The sequence below is a fragment of the Hylobates moloch genome, unplaced genomic scaffold (assembly GCF_009828535.3).
Source record: "Hylobates moloch isolate HMO894 unplaced genomic scaffold, HMol_V3 SCAFFOLD_1, whole genome shotgun sequence".
Lineage (NCBI taxonomy): Eukaryota > Metazoa > Chordata > Mammalia > Primates > Hylobatidae > Hylobates > Hylobates moloch.
Window position 1 is genome coordinate 99700927 of NW_026652276.1, and position 16104 is coordinate 99717030.

The window sequence follows — 16104 nt, forward strand, 5'->3', positions numbered from 1 at the left end:
GGTGGATCACGAGGTCAGGAGATTGAGACCATCCTGGCTAACAGGGTGAAGCCTCGTCCCTACTAAAAATACAAAAAATTAACCGGGCGTGGTGGCGGGCGCCTGTAGTCCCAGCTACTTGGGAGGCTGAGGCAGGAGAATGGCGCGAACCCGGGAGGCAGAGCTTGCAGTGAGCCGAGATCGTGCCACTGCACTCCAGCCTGGGCAACAGAGAGAGACTCCCGTCTCAAAAAAAAAAAACTAGCTGGGTATGGTGGCACATGCCTGTAGTTCCAACTACTCAGGAGGATGAGGCAGGAGGATGAGGCAGGAGGATCACTTGGGGCTGGGAGGTCAAGGCTGCAGTAGCTGTGGTTCCACCACTGCACTCCAGCCTGGATGACAGAGTGAGATCCTGACTCAAAAAAAAAAAAAAAAAAAAAAAAAAATTAAAAAACCCCCCCACCACCAAAACAACCAAAAATACACCCAAGGATGAAATTTACTTTTGAGTGTGGGAATAAACATATAAATGTGAGAGGTGACAGCGTGCTGTCAGCCTTCACTCGCTCTCGGCGCCTCCTCGGCCTCGGTGCCCACTCTGGCCGCACCGAGGAGCCCTTCATCCGGCCGCTGCACTGTAGGAGCCCCTTCCTGGGATGGCCTAGGCCAGAGCCGGCTCCCTCAGCTTGCAGGGAGGTGTGGAGGGAGAGGCGCGGGGTGGGGGGGGGAACCCGGGCTGCACGTGGCGCTTGCGGGCCAGCTAGAGTTCCAGGTGGGCGTGGGCTTGGTGGGCCCCGCACTCAGAGTGGCTGGCCGGCCCACCGGCCCCAGGCAGTGAGGGACTTAGCACCGGGGCCAGCAGCTGCAGAGAGTGCGCCTGGTCCCCCAGCAGTGCCAGCCCACCGGCGCTGTGCTCGATTTCTCGCCAGGCCTTAGCTGCCTCCCCATGGGGCAGGGCTCTGGACCCGCAGCCCACCATGCCTCAGCGCCCCCCCACCACCCTGTACGCTCCAGCGCGGCCCGAGCCTCCCCGACAAGCGCCGCCTCCTGCTCCACGGCGCCCAATCCCATCGACCACCCAAGGGCTGAGGAGTGCGGGAGCAAGGCGCGGGACTGGCAAGCAGCTCCATCTGCGGCCCCGTTGGGGATCCAATGGGGGAAGCCAGCTGGGCTCCTGAGTCTAGTGGGGACTTGGAGAAATCTTTATGTCTAGCTAAGGGATTGTAAATACACCAATCAGCACTCTGTATCTAGCTCAAGGTTTGTGAATGCACCAATCAGCACCCTGTGTCTAGCTCAGGGTTTGCATATGCACCAATTGGCACTCTGTATCTAGCTAATCTGGTGAGGACTTGGAGAAACTTTGTCTAGCTGAGGGATTGTAGATACACCAATCAGCACTCTGTATCTAGCTCAAGGTTTGTGAATGCACCAATCAGCTCTCTGTGTCTAGCTAATCTAGTGGGGACTTGGAGAACTTTTGTGTCTAGCTCAGGGATTGTAAACGCACCAATCAGCACCCTGTCAAAACGGACCAATCAGCTCTCTGTAAAACAGACCAATCGGCGCTCTGTAAAATGGACCAATCAGCAGGATGTGGGTGGGGCCAGATAAGGGAATAAAAGCAGGCTGCCCCAGCGAGCAGTAGCAACCTGTTTGGGTTCCCTTCTACTGTGTGAAGGGTTTTTTTCTTTTTGCTTCTTGCAATGAATCTTGCTGCTGGTCACTGTTTGAGTCCACACTGACCTTTATAAGCTGTAACACTCACTGTGAAGGTCTGCAAACCCACCAAAAGGAAGAAACTCTGAATACATCCAAACATCAGAAGGAACAAACTCCGAACACGCTGCCTTTAAGAACTGTAACACTTGCCTTGAGTGTCCGCTTCTTCATTCTTGAAGTCAGTGAGCAAGAACCCACCAATTCTGGACACAAATGGATCAATTCTGTTTGCGTCAGGGGATGGTGAAAAGAGAACTGAAGTGGAGTGAGTGGGACACAGCTTGCTAAGGTGGCCCGGTATTCACATTGAACAGGGAAGACTGCTGTGAGATGAAGCACAGCCTGGTGTAGGGTAATTGGCGAGATCTTAGAGAGGCACAGTTGGGGAAACCAGTCAGGGATGGGGAGGTACCCTGGGACCAGCAGCAGACCTCTGAAGAGCAAGGGTGGGGAGCCCAGGGAAGACTGGAATGTGCAGAGAGGAACTGTGGCTTCTGGAGTCAGAAGTTACAGGGCATCAGAGCCCACAGATGGGGTCCACCAAGGCCAGCTCCAAAGGTGCAACGCAGGGATAGAAAAACTGGGGAGCAGACCTGGAGAAGCCCCAGGAAGATCCAGCCTAGACACTGATTGGTAGAACGTAATGGGGAGGTTGGGAGAAGAATGTTTCAGTCACACAGGACAAGTGTGGCTGAAGACAAAGGGAAGAGGCAGAGGGTGGGAGGAGGTGGCGAAGATCGTGTGTGGCTTTGAAAGCCAAGGAAACAACTCACTTTTGCTCTGAGTGCCATGGGAGAGAAGGAGCATTTCCTGCAGGAGTGCTGAGATCTGACTTGCACTTTTTTTTTTAATTACTTTTTTTGCGATGGAGTCTCGCTCTGTTGCCCAGGCTGGAGTGCAGTAGCATGGTCTTGGGTCACTGAACCTCTGTCTCCCGGGTTCAAGGGATTCTCCTGCATCGGCCTCCCGAGTAGCTGGGATTACAGGTGCCTGCCACCACACCTGGTTAATTTTTACATTTTTAGTAGAGACAGGGTTTCACCATGTTGGCCAGGCTGGTCTCGAACTGTTGACTTCAGATGATCCGCCTGCCTTGGCCTCCCAAAGTGCTGGGATTACAGGCGTAAGCTTCCATGCCCGGCCCCAACTCACAGCTTAAAAGTATCCCTCTCGCTGTGATATGGAGGAAAAAATTACAGGTGAGCGAAGTCAGAAGCAGGGAGACCGGGGAGAGATGACGCAGCTTGGCTTAGCGAGATGGCAGTGCATGAAGTGAGAGTTGGCTGATACTGGCTATATTTTGAAAACAAGACAGGGCAGACAGGATTTGCAGATGGATTAGATGTGGGGTATGAGAGGGAGGGAAGGAAGCATGACTCTAAGGTCCTTGGCCTGAGCATCTTGAAAGGACAGAATTGCCATTTACTGAGTGGGGAAAACGAAGAACAGGTTTGGGAGGAAATCAAGAACTCTGTTTTGGACACCATACATTTGAGTCGTTACTAGACATACAAATGGAGGTGTGAACAGGTAGTAAGATCTCCGAGTCTAGAGTGCAGGGGGAAAATTGGCTGGATATATCAACTTGGAACCCAGCCTGGGCAACATAATGGAACCCCGTCTCTACCAAAAAAAAAAAAAAAATTTTTTTTTTTTTTTTTTTTGAAACGGAGTCTCACTCTGTCACCCAGGCTGGAGTGCAGTGGCATGATCTTGGCTCACTGCAACCCCTGCCTCCAGGTTCAAGTGATTCTTCTGCCTCAGCCTCCTGAGTAGCTAGGACTGCAGGGGAGCATTACCACACCCGGCTATTTTTTTTTTTCATTTTTAGTAGAGACGGGGTTTCACCATATTGCTCAGGCTATCCACAAAAAAAAATTTTTTTAATTTTCTGGGCATGGTGGTGTGCATCTGTATTCCCAGCTACTCAGGAGGGTGAGGTGGGAAGATCGCTTGAGCCCAGAAGTTGGAGGCTGCAGTGAGCCATGGTTGCACTACTGTACTCCAGCCTGGGTGACACAGGAAGACCAATTAGGATACCACTGATATTTAATGTCACACAGTGAATGAGATCCTCTGGGAAGTGAGTGTGGCTAGAGAGGAAGTTTTAGCACTGGGCCCTGACATTAGGTTTGGGCAGATGAAGAGAAATCAACAGAGACGTCTCAGAAGGAGCTAAGAGTGAGGCAGGAGAACCAAGGGAGATGGTGTCCCAGAAGCCAAGTGAATAACTCACTTCACAAAAGGGGGAGTGAGGAGTGTCAAATGTTAAAAAGCTGAGTCAGATAAAGAAAACGGGGTGTAAGATCTAAATTCTCCATGTCAATAGTAGGAAGTGAGTAGATACCACCTAAAACAAGCAAATCAAGCAACAGCAATATTCGCATGCTGTTTAGAAATAGGAGGTTAACACCAAAATAAATAGCTAAAGTTGCTGAAAATAGTTGCCTCTGGGGAGTTGGAAGGGAGTGAGGAGGCAGGTGCAGGAGGCTGCTGTTTTTTTCTAAGTTGTGTGAAATTTGTTGGGTCTGAATTATGTGCTGATTGTATCTTGTATCTTGTACTTGACTGTATCTTGTACTTGTACTTGATGCGATTGTATCTTGTACTTGATTATACTTGGAAAAAAAAGTGTTAAATTTAAAAACTAGTAAAAGTACTGGTAATACTTACACATAATTTAAAAAATACAGAAGGAAGTCAAATAAAATGTATCATTCACCTAATCTCCCCAGTCCCTACCACTTTGTGTGGAAGTGTTCTCTCTTACAGATACAGACATATAACATAAATAGAATTAAACCACATACTATGCTGCTCTAGAACTTGCTATTTTTACTTAAAGTAACTTGAATCTCTTTCATTCCAGTATATATACATCTATGTCTTTTTATTTTTTATTTTTATTTATTTTGAGATGGAGTTTTGCTCTTGTTGCCCAGGCTGGAGTGCAATGGCATGATCTTGGCTCACTGCAACCTCTGCCTCCCAGGTTCAAGTGATTCTCCTGCCTCAGCCTCCCATGCAGCTGGGAATATAGCCGTGTGGCACCACACCTGGCTAATTTTGTATTTTTAGTAGAGATAGGGTTTCACCATGTTGGTCAGGCTGGTCTCAGACTCCTGACCTTAAGTGACCCACCCACCTCAGCCTCCCACAGTGCTGGGATTACAGGCGTGAGCCACCACACCCAGCCTATGCCTTTTTTTTTTTTGAGATGGAGTTTCGCTCTTGTCACCAAGGCTAGATGAGGTGGCACGATCTCAGCTCACTGCAATCTCTGCCTCCCGGGTTCAAGTGATTCTCCTGCCTCAGCCTTCCCAGTAGCTGGGATTACAGGTACGTGTCACCATGCCCACCTAATTTTTCTATTTTTAGTAGAGACGGGGTTTCACCAAGTTGGCCAGGCTGGTCTGATTCCTGACCTCAGATGATCCACCTGCCTTGGCCTCCCAAAGTGCTGGGATTACAGGCACGAGCCACTGCACCTGGCCATTTAAAAAAATTTTTTAGCTGCTCCTTGCAGAGCAGGGCTAACTCCTAGTCATTGTGCTCTGAATCAGCAATGCCTTTTTAAATGGCCTCATGCATCCCATGGTAGTGATGTATCATAATTTATTTAATCCCTGTCCCAGAAATTAGCCGGGTGTGGTGTTATGCACCTGCAATCCCAACTACTTGGAAGGCTGAGACACGAGAATCCCTTGAAGCCGGGAGTTGGAGGCTGCAGTGAGCCGAGATTGTACCACTGCACTTTGTTGTTGTTGACAGAGTGACACTATGTCAAAAAAAAAACAGAAAAATTTTGTTTTTGAGACAGGGTCTCTCTCTGTTGCCCAGACTGGAGTGCAGTGGCACAATCATAGATCACTGCAGCCTCAACCTCCTGGGCTCAAGCGATCCTCCCTCCTCAGGCTCTTGAGTAGCTGGGACTATAGGCATGCGCCACCACACCCAGCTAATCTTTGTATTTATCACAGGGACCGGGGGGAGCGGGGGTCTCACTGTGCTGCCTAGGCTAGTCTCAAACTCCTGGGCTCAAGTGATCTGCCCACCTCGGCCTCCCAAAGTGCTGAGATTATAGGCATGAGCCACAGTATCCAGCTTTAAAAAAAAAAACAAAAAACTTTTGAATGGATATTAAACATTAGGATTATGGAATCATTTTATGAAATTGATTCAAATTGCATATTTTCCATCTTTATGTTCTGGAAACTTCTATGTGAGAATTCTATGTTCCTTAAATTTTTACAAGAACTTCTTTATAAAACTTCTTGAGCATGGAGACCTTATGAAAGGTAGTTCTTTCATAGCATTCTCATTTCTTCTTTGTCTAATGATCAGTTAACTCGTTTATGCCAGAGGCTGCAAATTTTTTGTGTGAAAGATCAGAACTTGGCGATGACCTTGAGCAGTAGGATATAAATAACTCCCACAAACTAAGCGTTCCAATAATGGAACACTAGGCATAAATAAGTTAAGGTATACTACTTCTTTGAGACAGAATCTTGCTCTGTCACCCAGGCTGGGGTACAGTAGCGTGATCTTGGCTCACTGCAACCTCTGCCTCCCAGGTTGAAGTGATTATCCTGCCTCAGCCTCCCAAGTAGCTGGGATTACAGGAGCCCGCCACCACACCCAGCTAATTTTTGCATTTTTAGTAGAGATGGGGTTTCACCATGTTGGCCAGGCTGGTCTCAAACTCCTGACCTCAGGTGATCTGCCCACCTCGGCTTCTCAAAGTGCTGGGATTACAGGCATGAGCCACTGTGCCTGGCCCCAAGGTATACTAGTTCTTAAATCAATTTTTAAAAATATCACCCAGGCCTGGCTCAGAGGCTCATGCTTGTAGTCCCAGCTAATCAGGAGGTTGAGGTGGGAGGATCACTTGAGCCCAGGAGGTGGAGGCTGCAGTGAGGTATGATTGCGCACTCCAGCTTGGGCAACAGAGCAAGACCCCGTGTCCAAAAAATCCGAAAGACACCCATTTCACAGATATTTTAACATTTAACAATCTATAATTGAGCATATACCCACTCATGATTGCAGCTGGCTTTTGTTGTCATTAGGTTTGCTAGTCTTGTCTATCTTCTTCTTCTTGCTCCTTTAAATAACCAGTTTCTGCATTTATTTTGCCTGTGGCTATCTGTTCCCTAATAAATTTATTCCTACTTAACTTTTCATTACTTTCTTCCTCTGAGTTTCCTTACAGCTAGCTCCTCTCTGTTTGGGGTTTTTTCTTTGAAAATTGAATATTTTATTTGTTTTAAAAATTTCTTCCCATTTTAAGTAATAAAAGCATTTCATACTATGAATTTAGCTTAGAGTGTTGCTTTAGTCCTACTCCAGGGTTCTTTTTTAAAATATGTATTACTCTAGTTTTTATTTTCTAAACAGTATGTTATTATACATGTTTTCCTTTAAGTAATTAAAACATTTTTAAATTCCCAATCAAGACATAGCATTTACACTTTTATTACTTTCTCTTAAGAGTGGATGAAGATTTTAGTTCATACTAACTTGAAGACATTAAGGAGCCTGATTTTTTTGTCCTGTGGCTGAGTACTATGTCAATTTTTTAAGGGTGCATGAGACATCTATAAAGAAGGTGTAACTTGTTTCTAGGACGTGAAGGTCAATATATATTAATGTGACCTTAAAAACATATTTTCAATATACAGTAGATTTTTTACAGATGTGTTCTCACTTATTAAGACAATCCTGGCTTGGCACAGTGGCTCACACCTATAATCCCAACACTTGAGGAAGCTGAGGCGGGCAGATCACCTGAAGTCAGGCGTTGGAGACCAGCCTGGCCAACATGGTGAAACCCCGTTTCTACTAAAAAAAGAAAAAAAAAATACAAAAATTAGCTGGGTGTGGCGGCACGTGCCTGTGATCCTAGCTACTTGAGAGGCTGAGGTAGGAGAATCACTTGAACCTGGAAGGCGGAGGTTGCAGTGAGCCGAGGCTGCACCACTGCACTCCATCCAGCCTGGGTGATAGAGCAAGCCTCTGTCTCAAAAAAAAAAAAAAAAAAAAAAAGACAATCCTGTAAAAAGACACACTGTATGATTCAGTTAATATGAAGTACTTAGAGTAGTCAAACTCATGGAGACAGAAAGTAGAGGGGTAGAAGGGTAGGGACACAGGAATGAGGAGTTTCCATTGAGGTGGATTGTTAAGCCAATGACAGAATTTAAACCACAGACTTACTTTGATAGTACTCTTAATGGTATAACTTCTTCTTCTATTTTATGTCTCTATGTTTTTTTCTTATGTTTCCTTTTTGTTTTCAAGAGAGAGCTCTCTTTTAGATCTCCAATATCCTTTTCCTCTTCAGTAGAGATTTCTATATCTTGAAATAAATAAAAAAGCACTCTGTTAAAACGTGGGGCTGTGAAATGGGTGAAACAGAAGCTTAATTTAATCTAATTAAAACCTTGTAGTTTTACCTCTATTTTCCTTGGAAGCTTCTGAAGCTTCCTTAATGATGTCTTTCTGAATAATTTTCTTTACTTTTGATCGGGGAGCTAGGGATTCTGCATCTTCAGAGCTGCTTCTCTTCCTCTTCCCTGTTCTGACTTCAGGATCTGGACCTACCTCAATTGCTTTTGCTGCTTGTTCTTTTGTTTCAAATTCCACAAACGCAAATCCCTTTGGATCTCCAGTAGACTTATAATGTGGTATACTTATATAAACAACATTGCCACATTTCCCAAAGACTCTTTCAATTCAGCTGTGGTTAACATTTTTGGAGAGTAACTCCTATTACAAATTAAAAGTAATATTAGAGTTTTTCACAATCAGAATGTCAATAAATTTTTAACTTAAAATGTTTCCATTGAGGAAGATGCAAGGGTTCTGGAGTTGGATGGTGTGATGGTTGCACAGCACTGTGAATGTGCTTGATGCCACTGAACAGTGCATGTACAAATGGTTAAAATGACATATTTTATGTTACCTGTATTTGCAACAATAGACTGTTTTTGATCCTGTGATTTAGTTATCCCTATTTGTGAGTGAGGAGATGAGGTTCTGAGGTGACCCTGCTGATAACTGGTATAGAATCAGGATTTAAACTGAGTTGCCTGTTAAGTTGAATTTGAGGAGGAAGAAATAAAATTAAAGGAAGGAAGAAATGGAAGGAAGGAAGAAAGGAAGGAAAGAAGGAAAGAGGGAGGGAGGGAGGAAGGAAGGGAAAGGAAAAGAAAGGAAAAGAAGGAAAGGAAAAATAATATAAAATGAACTGAGTCGTCTGCATTGAAAGCTGTTAACATTTCACCCTGTTCCCCGCTCCCTGTGTGGACTTCAGAGAGGAGCTCCCTCACCACTAATGTCCCCCAACCTAGAAAGCAGCACACCACGCCTTTCACCCAGGCACCCTGTGCCCCTAGGGGAGGGTCTGCTCATTCCTCATCTCTCCCCAGCTGTCACGACCACCACCCAGAGGCCCAGCAGCATGACCACCACCTGGAGGCTCAGTAGCACAACCACCACATCCGGCCTCAGGGTCACACAGGGCAAACGACGCTCAGACTCTTGGCACATAAGTCTGGAGACTGCTGTGGGGGTGGCAGTGGCTGTCGCTGTGCTCGGAATCATGATTTTGGGACTGATCTGCCTCCTCAGGTGGAGGAGAAGGAAAGGTAAGTGCCCAGGACCCGCCCTCTCCCCAAGCCTCCCATCTGGGGGTTTCTCAAAGCCCACCTGCAGCTATGGGGCTCCTGAAATATGCAGACCCTGCTGGCTCCCCTCAAGCCCACCGAGGCCGACTTCGTGGCCTGTGCTGAGGTGTCTGCATTTGTGAGGCTCCTGCAGTGGGGCGGGGCAGGGTCACATGTGAGAGCCCAGAGCCCTTTTCACACAGCCGATCCCCCCCTAGTTCTTCTCTCTCAGTCATCACTCATCTACCTCCCCTGAAGCTTCCTGGGGAGGGGAGGGTCTGCCCTGGGAAAAGCAGAAGGGACCAGAAGTAAGCTGAGCTCAGCAGGCACTGGCCGACTGCGCACCTGCCACAGCCTGGCTTGAAACTGGAGAAGCAGGCCGGGCGCGGTGGCTCACGCTTGTAATCCCAGCACTTTGGGAGGCCGAGGCGGGTGGATCACAAGGTCAGGAGATCGAGACCACGGTGAAACCCCGTCTCTACTAAAAATACAAAAACTTAGCCGGGTGTGGTGGCGGGCGCCTGTAGTCCCAGCTACTCGGAGAGGCTGAGGCAGGAGAATGGCGTGAACCCGGGAGGCGGAGCTTGCAGTGAGCCGAGACTGCGCCACTGCACTCCAGCCTGGGCGACAGAGCGAGACTCTGTCTCAAAAAAAAAAAAAAAAAAAAGAAACTGGAGAAGCAAAGTAGATAAAGCATATACCATAGACTCTGCTCTCAGGGAACTAGGGGTATGGGGTTTTCAGTGGCCTCAAGGACTAATTGCTTCATTGAGAAAGAACTATGGTAGTACTTAATAAGGGTGGGAAGAAGGAGAGGTAATCAGAGAGGACTTCCCAGAGGAGGTGATATATGCAAAAGTCTCAAAGAAAAAGAATTAGCCCAGCAAGTGGTGAGGGTGGTGTAGAGGTCACTCACTTTCCTTGCGGGTGGAGGAAACCATTCTGGGAGCTGCAGGAAGCTCAGTGCTGGTGGAGGAGGCAGGAGAGGAGAGGACCTTGGAAATCACACCCAAGAGCCTCTGATCCCAGAGGCAGCATGAAGCAGTAAAGGCTGACCTCAGCTCCCATGAGAGACCTCAGTCTGTAGAGGACTGGCCAGAGGTGGGCCAGGCTGGGTCAGTGCAGTGCAGGAGTGAGGTGGAACAGGGAAAGGGCCAGATCCTGGAAAAGATTAAGTAATAAAACCAAAGAGGTGAGGTGCGGTGCGGTGGCTCACACCTGTAATCCCAGCACTTTGGGAGTCTGAGGCAAGAGGATTTCTTGAGCCCAGGAGTCTGATACCAACCTGGGCAACACAGGGAGACCCTGTCTCTACAAAATAATAATAATAATAATAATAATAATAATAATAATAATAATAATAATTAGCTGGGCATGGTAGCCCGTGCCTGTGGTACCAGCTACTAGGAGGCTGAGATGTGAGGATTGCTTGAGCCCAGGAGTTTAAGGTTACAATAAGCTGTGATTTCACCACTGCACTCCAGCCTGGGAAACAGAGCAAACTATCTCCAACTAAATATAAAAATAATTTAAAAAAATTTTTTTATAAATGACACTTGGTTGGCTGGGCAGGGTGGCTCATGCCTGTAATCTCAACACTTTGGGAGGCCAAGGCAGGAGAATCTCTTGAGCCAAAGCGTTCAAGACCAGCCTGGGCAACTTTGCAAAACCCCATATCTACAGAAAATACAAAAATTAGCTGGGTGTGGTGGCGTGCGCCTGTGGTCCCAGCTACTCCAGAGGCTGAAGTGAGAAGACTGCTTGAGCCTGGGAGGTTGAGGCTGCAGTGAGCCGTGATTGTGCCACTGCACTCCAGCGTGGGTGACAGAGCAAAACCTTATCTCAATAAATAAATAAATAAGTTGATTGTTAGATTGATGTAGGCGCGAGGGAGCAGGAATAAGCCCGTTTCCACTTGAGTGGATGAGGCTGTAATGAAATCACCAAGTACAATGGGGAAGAGAGGAGATCACACTTGGAGGGGAACGATGCCTCGTTTAATTTGGGATCTGTTACACTGGAGATCCATGTGTGGCATCTCAGCAGAGTTGTCCATTGGAAACTCAAGAGTACACATTTACAGTTCAAAAGAGAGGACGAGGCCTGAGGCATTAATGAGTTCCACCTCAACATCCTCCAAACCTGATCTGAAGTTACCACCAAGAACGTTTGCAACAGGCTGGGCGTGATGGCTCCTGCTCACGCCTGTAATCCCAGCACTTTGGGAGGCCAAGCTGGGCAGATCAGTTGAGCCCAGGAGTGTGAGACCAACCTGGCCAACGTGGTGAAACCCTGTCTCTACTAAAAATACAAAACTTAGCCAAGTGTGGTGGTACGCACCTGTAGTTCCAACTACTGGAGAGGCTGAGGTGGGAGAATTGCTTGAGCTCAGGAGGCAGAGGTTGCAATGAACTGAGATCGTACCACTGCACTCCAGCCTGGGTGACAGAGTGCAAGGAGATTTGCCCTATCAGCTATGAAAGCACAGAGGGGAGGAGCATGGGGTTGGGGCTGCCTGCAGTCAGATCCTGGCCTCACACCCTTGCCAGGGAAACAGGCTTGCTGGTACAAAGGCTGTGCACCTCAACTTCCTCTTGGGCAAAGGGAGTGAAGATAGTACCTACATGGGGTTGTCCTGATGATTAAACGTGCTGTGTTTAGAATAGATCTAGCAGAGGATGTGCCACAGGAGCATCAGCAGTTAGAATGACTAAACAGTGGGCATTAAACCAGGGAACACTGGCTCTCATGGGAGCACCATCATACGAATACATTTAAAACAAAAGACAAAACGGTACAGTATTGGCATATTCATACACAGATAAAGCAATGGAAGAAAAGAGGAAAATATAGGTATAACAGAATGAAAAGAGACCCAAATATATGTGGGAATTTAGTTGGTTAAAAGGTTTCTAATCAATGGGGAAAGATGAGTAATTCAATGAATAGTGCTGGAACTATTCAGTAGCCATCTGAGAAAAAATAACATTATCTCCTTACCTCATAATTTGTACCAAAATAAATTCCACAGGGATCAAAGATTTAAATGAGAAAAAAAATAACCCTAGTACCAGAAGAAAATGTGAGATTATTTCATAACCAAGGAGTAGAGACAGTCTTCCTCAGTATGACAAAGCCCCAAAGCCATGGATTAAAATATTAAAATCTGGCCAGGCGCAGTGGCTCATGCCTGTAATCCCACCACTTTGGGAGGCCGAGGCGGGCGAATCACTTGAGGTCAGGAGTTCAGGACCAGCCTGGTCAACATGGTGAAACCCCATCCCTACTAGAAATACAAAAATTAGCTGTGCATGGTGATGTGCCCCTGTAATCCCAGCTAGTTGGGAGGCTGAGGCATGAGAATCACTTGAACCTAGGAAGTGGAGGATGCAGTGAGCTGAGATCACACCACTGCACTCCAGCCTGGGCGACAGAGCGAGACTCTGTCTCAAACAAACAAACAAAAATTAAAATCAACCACTTATGATTTTTTTTTTAATTCCGCAGAACAAAAACCACAGCACTTTTTTCCTGAGAATGAGTAAGAGGGTCAGGGAATTGAAGAGAAAGTTTGACATAGTCACTGAGGAAATGGGAAGTGGAGTTTCAGGATTCAGCTCAGATGAGAAACTGTAAATCTATGATAGCAGTGTTGGGCATGGCTGCATTTTTCCCCAGCAGTAGTCAACCATTCAGATTTTGAGACCTTAGTGATTTGTGTTGGTCAGGAATGGTTGTCAGTTGCTACCACCAGGGACCAGAAGTAAAAGTAGCTTAAACAAGACAGAGTTGGGTTATTTTTTTCCTCTTGTAAACAGATCTGGAAGCAGACAGCACATCACTGTTCTTAGACACTCAGGTTCCTACCTTTCTGATTCACCAGCCCTGATGCTGGCTTCTGTCCCCAAGGTTGCCTCATAGCCCAAGATGGCTGCAAGGATTCAAGCCACTATTTCTGGGTTCCTGGCAAAAAATAGGAAGAAGGAAGAAAGGAAAAAAAAATACTATGCCTCAACTGTCTGTTCCCTTTTAAAGAGTCTTCCTGAAAGACCGAAAAACAACTTCTCCACGTGTGAGAGCCCCCGACCCTCTCCACACAGCCGATCCCCGCCCCCTGACCCAGTTTATATCTTATTAGCTAGAATTTGGTCACATATCCCACAACTATCTGTAGGGGGAATACTCCCACTCCAAATACAATCAATTTTCTGTAACTAAGAATAATTGAATAGATATTGGGTAATCAAATAGCATTTCTGCCATAAGACACCCCCAGGATTAGAGATTTGTGAGCTAAGTGTGGCAGAAAGACAGGAGATCATAGGTCAAGGAGCTAGTGAGAAGGCAGGAATGGAGAGCAGAGGGGTCAGCAGGGAGTCTGAATAATCTGTAGAAAAGTAGATTATCACGGGATAAGAGTTCAATGAAGTCTAAGAACAGGTACAGTGGGATAATGACAAAAGACAGCTGGAATGCTTCCAAGCTTATTCTGTGAGGTCAGCATTACCATGATACCAAAGCCAGACAAAGACACTACAAGAAAAAAAAAAAAAACTACAGACCAATAACCTTGATGAATATTGATGTAAAAATCTTCAACAAAATACCAGCAAACCAAATTCAACAGCACGGCAAAAGAATTATACACCATGGGCCAGGCACAAGAATCACTTGAACCTGGGGGGCAGAGGTTGCAGTGAGCCGAGATTGTGCTACTGCACTCCAGCCTGGGTGACAGAGTGAGACTCTATCTCAAAAAAAAAAAAAAAAAAGGAGCTGAACTGAAAAAAAAAATAGATTAATATACCAATGGAATAGAATACAGAGTCTAGAAATAAATCCTTGTGCATATGGTCAAAAGACTTGACAAGGGTGCCAAGAGCACTTAATGGGCAAAGGACAATCTCTTCAACAAATGGCATTGGGAAAACTGAATATCCATACCAAAGAATGAAGTTGGATCCTTATCTTACACCATATACAAAATTTAACTCCAAATGTATTAAAGACCTAAATGTAAGACCCCAAACCATAGGGGAAAAGCCTCATGACATTGGGTTTGGCAATAATTTCTTGCCTGTGATACCAAAAGCACAAGCCACAAAAGAAAAAATAGACAAATAGGACGACATTAAACTTAAACATGTTTTTTCATTAAAGGACACAATCAACAGAATCAAAAGGCAACCTATAGAATGGGGAAAATATTTGTAAATTATATATCTGATAAGGAGTGAATATCCGAAATATATAAAAACTCCTATAACTCAACAACAAAAAAATCAACCCAATTTAAAAGTGGGCAGTGGATTTTAACAGACATTTCTCCAGAGATGATATATGCTATGGTCTGAATGTGTCTCCTCAAATCATGTATTGGAAACTTAGTCCCCAGTATGACAACTGGGAGGTAGTGTGTTTTGGGAGGTACTTAGGTCATGACGGCTCTGCCAAACGGATTAATGCCATTATAAAAAGGGATTTCAGGAGTGGGTTCACTATCTTCTGATCTTCTGCCATGTGAGGACACAGTAATCCTCCCCTCTGGAAGACACAGCAAAAAGCAAGATGCTGGCACCTTGATCTTGGACTTCCCAGCCTCCAGAACTGTGAGAAATAATTTTTGTTTTGCTTTGTTTTACTTTTCAGCAACCTCTTGTCCAACAGAATAAATTTGTTTTTTATAAATTACACAGGCTCAGATATTCTTATATACATGAGCAGCACAAAATAGACTAAGACAGTATACAAATTGCCAACAAGCAGATGAAAATGGCCAACTAATCATCAGAGAAATGCAAATCAAAACCACAGAGAGCTATCTCCTTATACCCAGAAGGATAGCTACTATTAAAAATAAATAAGTGTGTAAATGACAAGTGTTGGGAAGAATGTGAAGAAACTGGGGCCCTTGTGCACTGTTGATGGGGGGTATAAAATAGTGCAAATGATACAGAAAAAAAGCATGGCCTTTCCTCAAAAATTTAAAAATAAAGGCCAGGAGTGGTGGCTCACACCTCAAATTCCAGCACTTTGGGAGGCTGAGGCAGCGGATCACCTGAGGCCAGGAGTTCGAGATCAGCCTGGCCAACATGGTGAAACACCATCTCTACTAAAAATACAAAATTAGCTGGGTGTGGTGGCGGGCGTCTGTAATCCCAGCTACTCAGGAGGCTGAGGCAGGAGAATCGCTTGAACCCGGGAGGCAGAGGTTGCAGTGAGCTGAGATTGTGCCACTGTGCACTCCAGGCTGTGCACTCCAGCCCAGGTGACAGAGCAAGACTTCATCTCAAAATAAATAAATAAATAAATAAATAAATAAATAAATAAATAAATAAAGCAAGCTACCATATGATCCAGCAATCCCACTTTTGGGTACATACCCAAAAGAACTGAAAAGAAAGGTCTTGAAGAGATATACACCCATGTTGATGGCAACACTATTTTCAATGGCCAAGAGGTGGAAGCAACCCAGATGCCCATCAACGAATGAATGGATGAACAAAATGTGGCTTATACATATAATGGAATATTATTCAGTCTTTAAAAGAAATTCTGGGCCAGGCGCAGTGGCTCACACCTGTAATCCCAGCACTTTGGGAGGCCGAGGTGGGTGGATCACCTGAGGTCAGGAGTTTGAGACCAGCATGACCAACATGGTGAAACCCTGTCTCTACTAAAAATACAAAATTAGCCAGGCCTGGTGGTGGGCATCTGTAATCTCAGCTACTTG

At 45.7% G+C, this 16104-nt stretch overlaps 1 protein-coding gene and 1 long non-coding RNA gene across 8 annotated transcripts in view; one reads left to right on the forward strand and one right to left on the reverse strand.

Annotated features, from left to right (window-relative positions):
* The window catches only part of LOC116810945 (uncharacterized), a 46277-nt gene that overhangs the window by 27401 nt on the left and 2772 nt on the right, over positions 1 to 16104 (reverse strand). For 4 of the 6 annotated variants that reach the window (XR_004370421.2, XR_009214708.1, XR_009214707.1 and 1 more), the window contains exons 2-5: positions 13239 to 13334; positions 10288 to 10532; positions 8160 to 8795; positions 7921 to 8062 (exon numbers count right to left, since the gene is read on the reverse strand). This is a non-coding gene — a long non-coding RNA (uncharacterized LOC116810945). The remainder of the gene's footprint in view (positions 1 to 7920; positions 8063 to 8159; positions 8796 to 10287; positions 10533 to 13238; positions 13335 to 16104) is intronic. The other 2 variants (XR_009214706.1, XR_009214709.1) reach the window with 2 other exon arrangements.
* PILRA (paired immunoglobin like type 2 receptor alpha) overlaps positions 1 to 16104 on the forward strand; it is a 28223-nt gene that overhangs the window by 7875 nt on the left and 4244 nt on the right. The window contains exons 3-4 of one of the 2 annotated variants that reach the window (XM_032756068.2): positions 9135 to 9357; positions 11353 to 12862. In XM_032756068.2, the coding sequence (XP_032611959.1) occupies positions 9135 to 9357; positions 11353 to 11560 (431 nt within the window). In that variant the 3' untranslated portion in view covers positions 11561 to 12862. Of the gene's footprint in view, positions 1 to 9134; positions 9358 to 11352; positions 12863 to 16104 lie in introns of those variants that run through there. The other variant, XM_032756065.2, reaches the window with a different exon arrangement.